At 36.4% G+C, this 17,221-nt stretch overlaps 1 protein-coding gene across 2 annotated transcripts in view; it reads left to right on the top strand.

Moving 5' to 3' along the window:
- The window catches only part of LOC118187151 (limulus clotting factor C-like), a 120,891-nt gene that overhangs the window by 5,901 nt on the left and 97,769 nt on the right, over positions 1–17,221 (top strand). The window contains exon 2 of one of the 2 annotated variants that reach the window (XM_035357357.2): positions 3,070–3,199. In XM_035357357.2, the coding sequence (XP_035213248.1) occupies positions 3,070–3,199 (130 nt within the window). Of the gene's footprint in view, positions 1–3,069; positions 3,200–16,535; positions 16,649–17,221 lie in introns of those variants that run through there. The other variant, XM_035357356.2, reaches the window with a different exon arrangement.

A 17,221-nucleotide genomic window follows, 5' to 3' on the forward strand; every position in this document is an offset into this window, starting at 1 on the left:
ACCGAAATACCCAACGCTTTAGAGCAAATAAAACTTCTCTACTTACAGTAAACAACTACCACGTGCGAATAAAGTGCGATTTAAAGAGACGTGATAAATCACGCCATTCGGAAACATTTATTTCCCCGTTTGTTTATATAATCAAAAACACGTGTATGTGAGTCATGCTTCTCTCATTTCGAGTAGAAGGTCTAATTTACATGTATCTGAAACCATATGGACATACATCTTGTGGCATCTAGTGCCATCTTGTGGCAGAAATTATAATTTGAAAAACGTTCCAAAGTATTGGCAGAAATACGTGACAGTCGGTAGAGAACGGAACAATCCTCTGGCACGCCTGCGTGTCGGCCGGTAGAAAAGTGTGTTCGTTGCTGGCACGTATACGTGACAGTCGGCGCGAAGGGGATAGAAGTCTTTTGGTCGAATGAGTCTTGTTTCACACTCTTTCCAACTTCTAGGCGAGTTTATATCTGGCAAACGCCGCTCCAATACTGTTTGTTCTTGAGAGTGAAACATTGCGGGGATTCGGTCATTGTTTGGCAGCCATATCTTGGTATTCCACAGGACCCATCGTTACTGTGCAAGATCACATTGCTGCCAAGGATTATGTGACCATTTGATGACGTCCATCCTATTGTACAAATTCTGTTTCCCAATAGTGATGCCGTATTCCAAGACGACAGAGTTCTTGTTCATTCGGCTTACATCGTTCACGACTGGCTTTCTGAGCATGAGCATGAACTTTCACACTACCATTGCCACCACAATCGCCAGATAGCAACATTATTGAGTCTTTTTGGAAAGAAATCTGCATCATCGCTATCCACCGCCATCATCGTTAATTGAACTTGCCGACATTTCAAAGGATAAATGGTACAAGATTCTCTTGCAAAGCCAAACAGACCTCTATTCATCCATTCCGAGAAGACTGCAAGCTGCTTTGAAATGCCAACAGTTTTCCTATATCGTATTAGTTACAGCAGTGTGTTTTTATGTCGGTGTTTCCATACCTTCGTCCAACGCCTGTATTTTTAACTAATGTTATCGTCCGAAGATTAAAAGGGGAAAATTATACGAGTAATTTAATATCCGAAGAGACGCGGGTACAAATAGAAAGTAATCATAGATGAACTACAGGTAATTTTCACAATATTATTTCTTTAAAAAAAACCCACATTCCAGTAAGATTACATAGTAATATTAATATTACAATATATAACGGATACTGAGCCGATGCATGAGGATACTTGAACTGTTCATTACTTTATAAAGCTTCGCGACAACTCACTTGAATGAACTTGAATCGCAGTTCCCGAGTGGAACATTAAGGAGACTCATACACATTAAAACCGATAAAATATTCGAATATGTGACTGTTGCAAGTATTGGGATAACTTATTTATTTTAAAAGCAATTACTTCCAACTTTTTACAGCTGACTACATAACATAACTGCTTTCTGAAATAGTAATCAGAAAGCTTGTGTAGCCACAAATATTTTTATAATTTAATCTGCTTCGTGACAAAAGTTTTCGTAATGTTTCCACCTTGCTCGCACAGTTTGAAACATTCTGTTGCATAATTTAATTCCATATTTAATATATAGCTTTTATAACATTTCGAAACTACTGTGAACCAAAAATTTTAAGAATTTCATGTTAAGTTTTTATTTTATTTGGAGTTGAGTTTATAAAATGCATTTTATTAAAAATGTCTGTAATGTTTTCGTGCATAAAATTTTTTATAATATTCATCAGATTATTGATTCAGTTAGGAAATAGTGCCCACATAAAGAATTCCATCAAATTTCAAGTATGTACCATTAACCATTTTTAAAATATCGTGCGAGCAAGGTGGAAACATGACGAAAAATTTTGTCACAAAGCGGATTAAATTACAAAAATATTTGTGGCAACACAAACTTTCTGGTTACTAGTTCCCAAAGCAGCTATATTATGTAGTCTGTAAAAAGTTGGAAGTAATTTCTTTTAAAATAAGTAAAATATTCCAATTCTTGAAATAGTCATAAGAAACTATCATAAGGGGTTTGAGGTGTATGAACCCCCTCAAAGGAACTAAGGAGAAGAAGAAGCATACAAAAGACCTGGATTTCGGAAATTCGAGCACATCCATCATTAGGTAATGGGTCTGACAAACGATCTTTACCTTCTCCTACCACTAGAGGGTTCCCAGCTGAAGCATGTCTCGTCGTAATCTTTGTCCTGCGCAGCTACGCGGACCATTTTACCATCGAGATGAAAATTTCTCACTGATTTTGCCCTTCGTCCACAAAGAACTCGTGTTAGCTATTCAATCATATAGCCTGAAAGCCAAATTTCTGTGAAAGATTTCGATGCGCCGCTGACGGTAGCTTCTAGATGTGATATAGGTTTAAGGCTACAATGAATTGGAACGTAAATAATAGAAGTAAGGTGAAATCACATTTTTGTAAAATTTTTCAAGCGTGAGAACACCTGCCACCCCCGGGTAGACTAACGGAGAATCTGCGCAAAATGCTTTTCAAATAATAAATGCAAAGGAAAGTAAATCGGATGAAATGCTTTTACAAAAATACAAACACAAATTGAAAACGCTGAATAAAAGACAAAAATTATCAAGGTAATACAATTTATTCATAAACTAACCCTCAGAGGAAAATTCTACAGGGGTGGAGGAAGTTATGCTACCATTTAAAGAATTTTCAGAACCTCGAGCTAGAATGCGAGGGAGACAAAATACGCGAAGGATGTACACGAGGAAATACGAAAGTAAAATTGCTGTGGATTTAAGAGTTGGACGAAATAGCAGGAGCTGTGAATAAGCTTCATCTTTAAATTAAGAGATATTCCTACCCTCTTAATCCACATTAGGTCGAGTTTGCTGGATCCTACCGTATATATATATATATTTGATTTTTGCGTTCATAACCCAAGTCTAAAATGTATAGGACTAATATCAAACGCCTAAGAACGAATTAATTATGTTAACATTTTTCCGCCTATGTATCTTTTTTCTGAAAGTTTAATAAATTCGAAAAATGGTATTACTAATTATTTTAATTTTACAGCTGCTTTTCTTCTTGGAGCTATCTTTCAGATCTGCACAGGAAAAGGGGTAAACCTAGGTGTCTGTGATGATACTTATTTCACCTGCACCTGCGGGCAGTCGGATGTTCAGATAAAAGTGAAAATAAAAAGGTGAGTCAAACATAGAATTCCCCGGATTTCAAAGATATATAAAGTGGTGGCCAAAATTGTGAACACTTTTGGAAATTTTTATGTTTTTGAACTTTGTATGCTTATAGAAAACGTTACGTTTCACAAAATGCAAACTCGCATATATCATTTTAAAAAGAATTTATTACTGAATTCAATACAAAACACAAAATTCAATTATTTGCAATACAAAAAAAGTTAAACGATAATAGTTATCGATATATAGTGATGATTGCAGTGAGTTATCAGTACTTAGTAGGGTACCCTTTATTTTTAATTACAGCTTCACATCGACGTTTCATTGAGCTGACAAGAGTTTTAAACTTTCTTTCGTTATTACATGATGCCAGGAAACAATTATAGCCTCAATTAGTTCCCTTTTATTTGATGGGAGCCTCATTCGGACAAGAGTTTTCAAACGATGCCACAAATTTTCGATAGGATTGAGGTCAGGACTATTTCCTGGCCATGACAACAATTTAATGCTCTTTGTACGAAACCACGCTTTCGATATTTTGGCCCTGTGGCAAGGAGCAAAATCCTGCTGAAAAATAAACGAAGCATTGTTGGGAAAGAGATCTCTGATGGAAGGTAGAAGGTTTGGTTCTAGAATAGTGTCAATGTATTTTCCGGCATTCAGTGTTCCATCGATGACATGAAGGCGACCAATACCATCTGCTGACATGCATGACCAAATCATAACACTAACTGGGTTCTTCACAGTTGCTTGAATGCAGTCAGAATGTAGCTCTTCTCCTATTCTACGTCTTAAATATTTTCGCCCATCACTACCGAATAACGATATCTTAGTTTCATCACTCCATATAACTTGTGACCACTGATCATCTGTCCAATTAATGTGTTCCTTTGTCCACTGTAGTCTTTTTTTTCGTTGCTGAAAATTAAGATAAGGCTTTTTTCGTGGAATTCTACCTCTCAATCCAACATCTGTTAATCTTCTCCTGATTGTTCTTTAACTGACAGAAACACCAGCATCATTCAGATCACTTCTGATGGCCGCTGATGACATTTTTCTATCTTGGAGACATAGTCTTTTTATTCTTCTGTCATCAATAGATGTGGTGCACCTTTTTCGGCCTTTTCCTTCTTTGTTTTTTATTGAATTTGTCTCCTGATATCGTAAACAAAATTTTCGAACTCCAGATGTAGTTACTGAAACACCACCTGTTTTTCAATTTCAGCATAGGAAAGACAACTTTCTCGTAACACAATAATATTACATCTCTTTCTAGGTGTCCAATCTACTCTTTTATTTGATTTCATTGCTTCTTGACTAAATATTAAAAATTTTTACAAAAATTCCTGCTTGTAATTGCAGTGTATAAGAAACAAGTCCTCCTTCTACAGAACAAAGGAAAATAATGAATTGTTTCAAGTGTAAACATGATGTCAGCTTCTACTGGCAGTTACTAACATTTGATTGGCTCTCAGAACAGGAGCAGTGATTGGCCAGGAAAGCTAGACATTGCAAACCACTTCATAACCGTGTTTTTTATTTATATTAAAGGACATATAACTTTTTTTGTATTGCAAATAATTGAATTTTGTGTTTTGTATTGCATTCAGTAATAAATTCTCTTTAAAATGATGTATACAAGTTTGCATTTTGCGAAACGTAATATTTTCTATAAGCATACAAATTTCAAAAACATAAAAATTTCCAAAAGTGACTACAATTTTGGCCACCACTGTATATATATATTTGAAATGAATCTCCAACAGGATGCAAATATCGTTAAATCTTTCAAATATTTGAAGAAAATAAATTTGATACACTCTAATCAATTCGAACGATCTGCATTCATATTCCTCCAATATAATGTAATTCATGAGAAGCGCATTTTAAATAAAATACCAATTTAGATGAAAGGATAAATTAAGATATGCATATAATATAAGAAAGAACTTACATTCTTATATTATATGCATATCTTAATTTTAAAGCTATAATAGTTATTTTTAGATTTCACTAGTGTTATATTTGAGCTAAATTCTAGCGTATCCTTCTTGTCTCATGTCCCAATATTTGCTCAAACTGGAAAGTTATGCAGTTTTAATCCCATGCCTTATAGTTAAAAGTAGAAATTAAGGTTATCTGTGCCGGTATACTAAGACATTTTGCCACGTTCAGAAGTATCTTACTGAAAATTTATACTATTTCTTACTGTGTTCGTGAAAGTTTAAAGTTTAGTTTATTAATTTAGAGATAGTGTAGACAGCCAAGTACTTAGTGTTAAATTTAGAGTCTTGTTCTGTAAAGAACTAAGACTGTTATAGATCCGCTGTTAAATTCTTCTTCATTTTTACTTCCTTGTATGAAGTAAAAAGGAAGTATTGTAATCGCGAAAAGTTTCAGGCAGCATATTTCAACGAAAATATCCATTTTGACCGCTATCAAATGCAATTTAACGATGGTTTTGCGTGATATCTATCTGTACGTAAGGACAGAATAAAAGACTCGTTTCCTCCAAAAAAAATTATAAACTGCTTTAAAATGAATTCTGAAGAGAATTTTTCGTGGCGACTATACGAGCGTATGTACGTACGTACGTATGTACGTACGTGTACGTACGTGTCCAGAAAATTAGCAGTGGACTTTAATGTGTGGCTGCTTGTTTCGTTTTGCTGCAGTTCTACTCATGGATGGAAATGTTACTAAAGAGAAGGTATTTCATATTTGAAAACTGGGTATCGGATATGTTCCTGATAATATGTAGAATTGATCTTAATATTTATCTCCACTTTCTTCATTTTTACTTCCTTGTACGAAGTAAACAGGAAGTATTGTAATCACGAAAAACTTCAGGCATCATATTTCAACGAAAATATCCATTTTGATCACTATCGAATGCAATTTAACGATATTTTTGCGTGACATCAGTAGGTAAGGACAGAATAAAGGACTCTTTTTCCCCCAAAAAAATTATAAAACTGATTTAAAATGAATTCTGAAGAGATATTTTCGTGGCGTATCTGCGTACGTATGTATGTACGTATCTCGCATAACTCAAAAACGAGTAGCCTCAGAACGTTGAAATTTTGTATATATGACTGCTATAGCATGTAGATGTGCACCTCGTATTTTGGTTGCAATCGGTCGCACCAAACATATATAAATATATTTATATATATATCCACTCTGTTACCCGGCTCAGTTATCTCAGTTTCTTTACTCATATATGTTTGTAAATTGTACATTTTTTGCTTAAAAAATGATTGAATTATGTTGTTTTTATCTTCCGGTTAAGGTTTTTGTGCCTTTAGTAAATCTGTATGCAATATTTTTAGAATTATCAACAATTTAAAAGTTGTTTAAGTGCCGCTAAGCCTATTTTGATGGCGGCCATTGCTTGTTTACATTTGAAACATATGAGTAGTGTATTTGTTGCCAATCTAAAGAAACGTAGCTTCGCAACAACAAAGATAAACGCCTTCATTTATTATTGCGATTTAAATCATGCTTAATCCTTCCTGGAATTTTTTCGAGGAAATAAGTGTTTAAGATTTACTTAATTTTTAATAATTTAATTTTTAATAATTAGTAATTTTTAGTAGAAATATTTTGAGTTTTTATGCATTTTTGCCTTGTCGCGAAGTGAGAACTGAATTAATTGAATGAGAAATACTCAATCGTCTGTGAAAAACTGTTTCTGTTTTGTTTTGTTTGCTTAATTTCTTTTATATATAGTTCTAGCTTTATTATAGTATTTGAATAGAACATGTGGCAATGATTAGATAATTCTATTCTTTAAATGATATAAATTTTGTGCATTCTGAGTTATAATATAAACGAAATATAATACTGTTAAATGAATCTAGCGCCAGAGTGTCGCTATTGTAAACAAATACTAGAGTGAATTTTAAAGAATGCATTTATTCTATTGTGTTTTATGCGCTGTCGGCGAAGTAAATTTAATTCAATCCAATAAGTTTAAATGAAATGCAAGAAAAAATTCGTATAATTTAATATTCCGTACAAAGAAGTCATGTGGTGTACACATCAGATTTTTTTGTTTTGGGCCAAGTCCTCCGGGCTGTCCTCTGCCAAAAGCAATAAATAACATTTCAATTTCAATGTGTGGGATTTGTTTAAAGAGGGTATGACTGGTACAAGGGGCGCTGAGAGTTCCATTTCTGTTGGGAGACTCAGCTGAATAAGGAAAGCTTTCATTTTTGTGTATTTTTAAGGAATTAAATGTACGGTCTTCGAGACCGTTCTTTTACAAAATGGTATGTAAACAACTGATGTAATTTAGTGCTGGAATGAGCGAGTACGGAGACATGCTTTGCAAATTACTTTTCTAAAGACGGATTTGTTGCTTCGAATTAGGGATTGCCGCTGAAGCAAGGAAGCAATTCTTATTATTGATGCTGAGTCCCAGAAGATGCATTTTAATTCGCTAGATTTCGAAAATATGTTGAATCTAACTAAAGCACTGTACGATACAGCTGCGAAACAGATGCAAAACTACGACCACTAAAGGAATAAAATATTGGTACTATGTATTAACGCTACCACCTTGGCGCAGTTTGGCGAGTTTTTACGCATGAAAAGGTAAAAGTTTCTTACCGGGTGCAAGTTGGTGGTGTTCGCGACATTTTGTTTAAAAAAATTTCAAACTATCGATATTTATTGTAAGTTGGCAAACATTAACAATATATGAAAATGGAACATACTTTAGTAACTTAACACCTTGGGTACGGATTTATTTAAGAAAAGTTTTGCATGTGGAACGGATATAATTTTTGGTTGCGATTCATCAATAGCTACTTCACTTTAGGAGTATAAATGTAACAAAATTTAGTATTTAGGTAATCCACTATATTTCTAATCTTTCTTATTCTGTCATCTTTATTTTCCTCTTCATCATCCGTAAAATGTAGAAAGCTTGACATATCAAAAGCCTATCGCGTGCCATAGTGCTGGCAAAAATTGGAGTACTTATTGCATATCGTTATGACCAATACATATGCATTTTTGGCTTCTTCATGTGCGATATCAAGATGTATAATGAAATATAAGCTTTCATTTCATCAGAACTTACAGGAACCACTTTTTTTTTTTACACAACCTTCTTTTTCTATCCCTTGTCTGGCATATCTATTCGTCTCTTCTACTATATTGTCTCAAAAATCTTCATTCAAGACTTCTTTCAAAACATCTAAAGGGGTAGGATTACTACCAAGTCTACGCAGGCTCAAAGGATTAATTACAGATATTTCAGAAAACCTTTTTATATCGACTACATTTTCTTCTTCTTCCCAAATCCATTCCTCGGATACTGGTTCACGAGAAGATTCACTATCACTGCTCGATAGACGTCTTGTGCGTCTTCGAAACCTGGATATTATATTACAATTGTCATCATTTTCTAGTTCAATATCGTCTTCATCACCTTCGCTTTGTATTTCATTGTAATTGTCAATTTCAGGATCACTAAACAATTCTTCATTAGATTTCTCAAAGTCACTTTCGCTATCACTATCATAAAATATATTCCTTGTTTTTGACATAATGGGGCAGTGTATCGCAAATAATGTTCACCGAAATACTGTAATTGCCTCTTCTATTATGACTGATACAAGCTACAATGAAATGAACAGAATTGTGCATAACCTCAAATAACGTTTTAGACATGTCATCCGCTACTAGGGAAAACAAGTGAATGTCGTCTCTCAGACGTCAATTGTACCCAATAGTTTAATTTTTGGTTTGACGTCTTAGACACGTCAACCGCTCCTAGGGGAAAAAATGTGAATGACGTGTCTCAGACGTCAAATGTACCCAAGGGGTTAAAATGCAAATTTTGATTACAAGGCTGGGCAGAAATAACTCCCCGATCTCCCACTACCACTGTTCCGGCGCTTGTTGTGCGCCATGAGTTGGGTTATGGCTTTGAGCAGCAGATTTTTATCATTTCAGTAGCCATCTATCATGGTGTGGAACGGTGAGCATCGTGCTTCCGTGATAGAGGCGTATTTTAAAAATGTCGACACTTTCTTCTCTTCAGAGCGATTATTTCGTAGACACTTTCGGTAGGATCGGAATATCAAAGTTCCTGATAAGAGAACTTGGCCTTAAAGCGTAAACCTCCTGACAGATCATGTAGCGTAGGGACACGACAGCAAGTCGAAGCAGTGAGACAGGCTGTTCTCCGATATCCGCAACGTTCATCCTACTGCTTCGGGGATTTCTGATTGGTGCATAAGAACTTTACGCTAAGACCTGAAGTTCCATCCTTACAAAATGATGATACACGTTGAGAGCCAAGCATATTTCTTAGGCAATTCCGTTCAGGCCACGCGCGCCGCTTAAAAGCGCTGGTATTGTAGGGCCAGCGATTCTTATCGCAGTAGAAGATAGTTTACGTTTGGAACGTCATTCCTATAGGCATTCATTCAACACGTTACGCGCAAAGTCTGTTTTGTAAATAGTTACATTCTATAGAAAGATATTACGAAGCAGAAAATTAGCATTACTGAAGTCCGGAAAGAATAAGCGCTATCCCTTACAAGTTGTGAAAAAGAAGATATTCCATCAAACAGAAATGCAAAAATATCTAAAAAACGACAGCATAAACTCCAAAGAAAACCCGTAAAAGCCTCTGAAGTACGGAAATATTGTAAATTATGTTATAATAAAAATGCAACTGAACCTGGCAGAGTAATGGCCAGAAAAAAGACTAAGACAGTTGTCACAATTTGTAATAGCTGTAATGGAGAACCGTTTTTATGCTTACTGTGTTTCAATGACATCCATTAGTCCCGTAATGAATCAAAATTAAGTAAATTTTAAATAATTTTTCTGTAATTTCATAAAACAGGGTAAACTGTATAGTTATATATCATGTTACACACTGTCAGCCAGCAGCGGTCGACGCGGCCTAAACGGAAAGTCTAGTGTCAGCCACAGATGGTTGACGCGGCCTAAACGGAAAGTCTAGTGTTAGCCACAGATGGTTGACGCGGTCTAAACGGAAAGTCTAGTGTCAGCCACAGATGGTTGACGCGGCCTAAACGGAAAGTCTAGTGTTAGCCACAGATGGCTGACGCGGCCTAAACGGAAAGTCTAGTGTCAGCCACAGATGGCTGACATGGCGCTCAACGTGTTAATGACCGTAACTGGACTAACCGCGGTGCATTTTCTGAGGCTATTCTGCAAAATGTTCCACATGACGTTATTCTTCTCTCAAGCGAATAAGCTCACTTTCATTTGTTAGGTTGTGTGAACAAACAGAACTCTCGCTACTCCGAATACTCCAAGACAAATCCATGAATGACACCAGAGTCGTAGCTAGGGTTTTCAGCGCCCAGGGACAACTGAAGATTTCGCGTCCCCTACTGCTTGCCAAGGATGGAAAACATTTAATTCTAAAATGTCGTAACATCAGTTTGGCGCTCCTTGGATTCTGCGCCCGGGTACAGATGCCCCCCTTGCCCCCCTCTAGCTACGCCCCTGAATGACACATTCCTAATGAAATATCTACTGTTTGGTGTGCTGTTGCAGATTTTGGAGTCACAAGGCCCATACGTTTTGAAGAGAACAGCAAATGAGTTACAGTAACGTCTGCTCTTTATGTGGATATGTTACGTAACTTCCTAAAACGGTGTGCGTATAGGAATTGGCTCATTGTGTGGTTCCCACAAAATGGTGCTTCAGCCCTACACAGCCAGAATATGGATGGACTGATGAAAAGAAATGTTTCCGGAGCGTCTAATCTCCCTACGAGGTGGTATTTCATGGCTAACTTGTTCCCCCGATCTTTCATTTTGCCTCTACTTTCTCTGAGGGCATCTGAAATCATACGTCTACAAGAATAAGCCACGACCAACAGAGGAACTAAAAGCTGCTATCCGCTAAGAAACTGCGGCAATACCGCAAGGCATGATTAGGAAGGTAATGACGAACTTCTTGATGTGACTTCAGAAATACATAGAGAGTGAAGGTATGCATTTGGACGATATCATTTCAAAACGAAGTGAAGGTGAATGAGAAAAACAAAATGATAAATATTGTTCTTTTAAATAGTGAAATAAAATTTTGAATAATACCTAAGATTGCTTCATTATTTATGTTTGAAATTCGGAAAATATTGCTGCTGCACGTTGTATTAAATAAGCTTACGTAATACATTAAATTTATATACATAAAATGTTACATTCAGTATAATTTTTACTTTCATGTACGAATTAACCCTTTGCGGGACGGTGTGCCCGTTTTGGGCACACCTAAAAATTTCCATCTTCTACGCACAGAAAAATTGAATGAAGAAGGATTTATAGGTTACTCTGAACCTTCTTTATTTATACTAGATGGCAGCAACAGAAATATGTGGATATGTTACGCCCCTATGTTTTAGCCATGTTTAGTTTTTAAAGATCCTCATTTTTCAAAGAAATCTTTCAGATTTTTTTAGGGTATAAAAGGAATTGTTTGAAAAGAAATTTCTATGTTATTTTCTTGGCTGTATGCTAATCTCCTTATTCTATATTATTTTAAATTTTTACCTTGAAATCTTGCCTGAAATCCAATGGCGAACATCAGGTGTGCCAGAGTGGGATCACTGAGACACTAGGACCAGACCAACAACTGTATCTTTGTTTCTCTGCAGCTCTCCAGTCAGCTCATTGACAGTAGAAATGTGGGTCCACATCTGTGTTTCATTTCCTGTTTTCCTCACTCTTTCTTTTCTCTCTCTCTTTTTTTTTGGAGGGGGGGGAGAGGTTTGGTTTATCAACTAAGAAATTGTTAGAGTACTTTTCTGAAGGTCAGGGGTAATTTTGTCAGTTAGTTGTTTGGTTTTTCACTACAGCAGTTCTCCTTTATGCTTTCGCTTTCGTTCAAAGAAGTTTTGTTAGCGCTACGTTTTGATAGTTATGAGTTGTAAACTTTTATTCAATTTTATTTTATAGTTTACAATTTTTTTAATTGCAGATATAATATTAGTTTATTTTTTCGGATTTTTAATTATTTTCCAAATGGATCGGAGAGGGCTGACCATTTCTGAAGCACTAAAGTGCTACACGAATTGCCTTCAGATAGTGAATAGGATATGGATCCCGGTACATGTGCAAAATATGCAATATTGGGTTGTGCTTTTTCAAAGGTTGTGTCACTTTCTTCTAAAAGCACCATCATGAAAAGAAATAGACGAAAGTGTAAATATGAAATGTAAATGATGTAACTATCATAAAATTAAGTTACTTTTTTCATTTATACGCATGTAATCGTCATATAACCAAGAAGATCTTTTTTAGGGGGTGTGTAGAGTAGCACATCTTCCCGTGGCACATCATGGGTAATGCTAAATCTGATACGGTATTCAAAATCTAGTGTTTTTTTAATTAGGCAAAATCTCTTATTCTTTTACGCGCTTCCCTGCAATACTCGTTTCAGCACTCTTTTTGAAGTTCTATTCATTCAGCGTGCCCGACAGAAAATATTATCGAAAGTTTCGAATCCACTCAGAGAACGGAAAAATATGCCAACTGGACTGAACGGAGATTCTTAATGGATGTAGGTGTTCTCCACCTATATATCCTTGCCTCTGATTTGGAAGAAGCCCAGTTAGTCATTCCCACAGCCGAGCGTGAATCAGTCATGCGAAAGCACCGTGATGACTGGATGGCTGGAGATTATGGAAAAGAAGGAACATTCCAAAGAACTATTGTATTGGTGTGAAAAAGTATATATCCGATTATGTGAAAAGTTCTCCTGAATGCAACCACTAAAGTCTACCAACCAAAAGCCAGCTGGACTGTTATTCTTGTTTGGACCATTGCTACATACTGACACTGGAGAACAACGGATCTTCATTTTCGAAGACTGAATTATTTCCTCCTGGTCAACCAACAACGCCGACTGCGCCATAAACCTCACTGAAGAAGTATTCATGTATACCAGGAAGAAGCATCAGCGATAACGGAACCTAGTTTATTAGTGCCGTCTTACAACATGTTTGCTGCACATTAAATATCAATCAGAACTTGATACCAGTTTACTTCCCTCAATCAAATCTTGTGGAACGGAAAAACAGAAACCTAAAACATAATCTTTCAATCCTTGTAGGATATGCGTCATAACAACCGGTATTCGAAACTCCCAGTTGTTCGTTTCGCTATGAATACGAGCGTCTGCGACATCACAGGCCATACACCAGCATTTCTAATGTTTGGGAAAGAGCTGAGAACTGTCGACGACACGATTTCATAGCTCTGGTCGAAAACAATAACTTTGTTCCGGAAATCAACCTTATTTTAAACGATTCACAACAGTTACAAAGGAAAAACGAGAAGAGGTACTCTTGCACAGGAAACTAAAGTTTGCAAGAGATCCCAAATCTTCCAATTATGTCTCCTTGCCGGGACATCGGCGGAGCCAGAGGGGGAGTTTGTAACTGCTCCTGTTGTTAATATGGGGCGCAATCTAGCAACTAGGGTGCCCTCTGGTTAGTAGCCAGAGAAAAACTTTCATTTCCACAGCCGAGTGTTTATCGGCCTAACAGGTTTATCACCAGTAAAGACCAGGTAATAAACCTGTTAGGTTGTATCAGACCCCTACTCTGTAAACTCTTAAAAGTATATGTTACATTGTAGAGACATTAGGAAATTTTTTCGAAGCCAGAGAGATGAAAAATTAGCAAACGCTTTCGCCGGGAATCGAATCTCGGACCCCTGGAATACTGGCCCAGCGTGCAGAACCACTGCACCACGAAGGCACGCTAGAAAGGCGGGAGAAATACCTTATAACATCCATGTGTAACTTAACCATCGTAATACATTATTGTTACACGACAATGGACTCATTTATAAACCCATCCAAAACGCCTCCCCCTTAAACTTTCAATTCAATGCATTGAAAATTGTGTCTTCCTGCCTGTTGGCCGAATTACTCGTTTTTGCACACAAACTCTAATTTTAATTGTAAAAATTTTTTTTAAACTGTTTTTAATAGTACTTGGTGTTTTAGGTTTTTCTGTATGTTACAATTTTTAATGAAGATGCTTTGAGTTTTTATGTAATTTCTCCCCTTGCCGCGAAGTGATTACTGAATTGAATGAAGAAGAAATATATCTTTAATGAAATCCGAGAAAATAGGTTTAAATGGAGTGCAGCAAAAAATGCGTACAATTTAATAGGCCGTACAAGGATCTCACGTAGCCGCCCAGACGGTATAGTTTGTAATGGAGCCTGACCGCGATACCGAAGGGCCCACTTCGAATCCCGGAGAAGGCATGGATTTAATGGTCTGTCCTTTCATAGGAGACAAAGATGGCCCACCTATCAGGTGCCTCCATAATAAAGAGACCAGCACATCTGGCCTTGGGAGTGGCCGATGCCGGCAAGTGCCCGTCATTGGAAAAAAGATGTCATATAATACAATGGTTATCATAAATTAAGGAAAAATCACAAAAATAGCGATAACTCCCTTAAAAATAAGCCAAACCGTGTAAAATTTGAATATGTTGCCAAGTAAGAGTAGCTCAGTAAAACTGCAATATGCAAATTAGTGGCGCTGCACTCGGAATACGTCATCTGCGAGGAGCATAAAAGTCCATGTTTGAGAGCAAGCCCACATATTTCACTGTGATAGTGACATCAGAAATCTGAGATAGCCAATTCGTAACGATCACCTCCAGGAATCATTTGCCCGCAGAACTACGATGGAGAGCCATTGGGAGACTAGAGGCAGCCATTGGGAGACTAGAGGCAGCCATTGGGAGACTAGAAGTCAAACAGAAGTTGCCAGATGGCTAAATGTGAGTCCTTCAGTTGTTCATAGACTTTGGAGGCGATTTCGAACCACAGATTCGCCCTCTAGGAAATTATTTGATGTGGAGAAACCTGGAACCCGTTATCATCCGTCAAACATCCGTTAAAAATATGCATACGGAAGAGGCAGTGTCTGTGTTTGGGGTGGCATCTCTTTGGGTGGACGCACAGACCTCCATGTCTTTCCAACGGAAACCGTGAATGCTCCGGTTTATAGAGATGACATCCTTGATGCTTATGTGCACCCATGTGCCAGGACAATAGGTGATGCTTTCCTGTTACAGGACGATAACTCAAGACCACACAGGGCTCGCATCATAGATGATTATCTTGAACAGGAAACAATTATGTGCATGGAGTGGCCAGCTCAATCCCCGGACTTGAATCCTATCGAGCACGTTTGGGATGATTTAGAGAGACGTCTAGCTGCTCTCAGTCTGCCCCCTCAGACCCTTGCCGCGCTTGCAACAGCTTTGCAATAGTAATGGCTCTCGCTTCCTATGGAACTGATAGACCGCATAATTGAAAGCATCACGCATCGCTGTATGTGCTGTATTGCTGTAGAGGCGACCATATTCCCTATTGAAGGTACTTTTCCTATAGCAAACTGACACCTTCGATTTGTTCATTTTATACATGTGCTAATTTCTATACTACCCCAATTGTCTGGTAATTTCATTTTATATTATTTTGTACCTTAATATGTGTAGTATATTGTGGGTAAGTTTCATAAAATTCTACATGTGTAACTCTTTCAGTAATCGTGATTTTTGTGATTTTTCCTTAATTTTTGAGCTCACCAGCGGCCGAGCGGTAAAGACGCTGAACAATGGTAGTTCGGTCCGAGGTTCGAATCCCGCGAACGGGCTGGCTGCATGGGGGTTTTCGTGGTTTTCCCCATGTGTAACGTGTATACGAGCCAGTTTCCCTTAGAAAGTCCTCCATGAAGGCATCCCTCCCTATAGGCACATAGCCCTCGTGTGCTTTGCCGTAATTGAATAATCCCTAATAATCCCTTAATTTATGATAACCAGTGTATCTACAAAAACTTTTTTACGCTGTGTACATTCATTTAATCTTGTAAATCCAGAATAATAAAAAGAAATTTGATAATATTTGTAGATTTCTATAATTCTAATTTCATTTACATGAAAACTGAAATTAAGTGTTCCACTTCCTGATTTCTTTTTAATTAGTATTAAATATATAAGCAAATTAAATTAAAAAAAAAACTAAATACTTTATTTAAAAAAATGCTTATGAATGAATTTAGGTTGAAGCTGCTAGGCATGTGTCCTTTGTAATTAACAGAGATTAGTAAATCAATTATGTCACAATCGTTTTTACAGTAGAGAAATTAGTATATAACTGTTTTCAGAAACTAATGCAAATAAAAATAATTGAATTTTTGACGTTTATTTTGATTGAAATTATCTCTCTGAAGCATGTTTCTACATAGCTATCTGGCGCTTGTTAGTAAGAAACGAAAATTTATTTTATTTATTCCTTTTTTGTCTGTGTGCTGCCAATATCCGGGAAGTGCCACTGATAGGAGGAAGTTAAAGTTTACCGTTCCAAAAGCATGCAATTTTTATGAGGCTTAAGCAATGGTTAACCTTAGTTTCGCCATTTCCTTTGGTAAGTTCCCTTTTTTTATTACATTGAGACATTTCCTCAGATCCCTAGAGGTGCCCTATGAATACTGAGATAAACATTGCATAATTAAATGCTATTTTCAGATTTCAGTTGATCCAAGTTGAAAAATACTTCCCGTATGCATATAATGGACACATGCATGCGCTCATTCTCAATGAAAATTTCATGTGCAAAACATATCCTAAGAATTATTTATTTTTCCACAATTTATGCTTTTTAACACTTTGAATGAAAATTTCCAAATATTGTATTTCAAGTGCAATCTGGTCTCTTTCCGATTGTTAAAAATTTATTTGTTGCTTTGTTCAACTTCTTAATATAATTTTAAGAAATATTTTGATGATTTACGTTAAATGTTTGTGACGCAAATTGATTTAACTGGTTTTGTTTCTATTGTAAATAATATAAAATAAAGAGTTTCATAAGAATAAATTGAGTTTAATTAAAAAATTAAATTTAAATACATATTTAATTAAATATTCTTTGCGCCATTGCTGTAAGGAATGAAATTTAAATTTAAACAAATTTAAATTCTTAACAAATACGTATAAAAGT

This window comes from Stegodyphus dumicola, chromosome 10 (assembly GCF_044657685.1).
Source record: "Stegodyphus dumicola isolate Sdum_Otavi_A_Nest chromosome 10, ASM4465768v1".
Lineage (NCBI taxonomy): Eukaryota > Metazoa > Arthropoda > Arachnida > Araneae > Eresidae > Stegodyphus > Stegodyphus dumicola.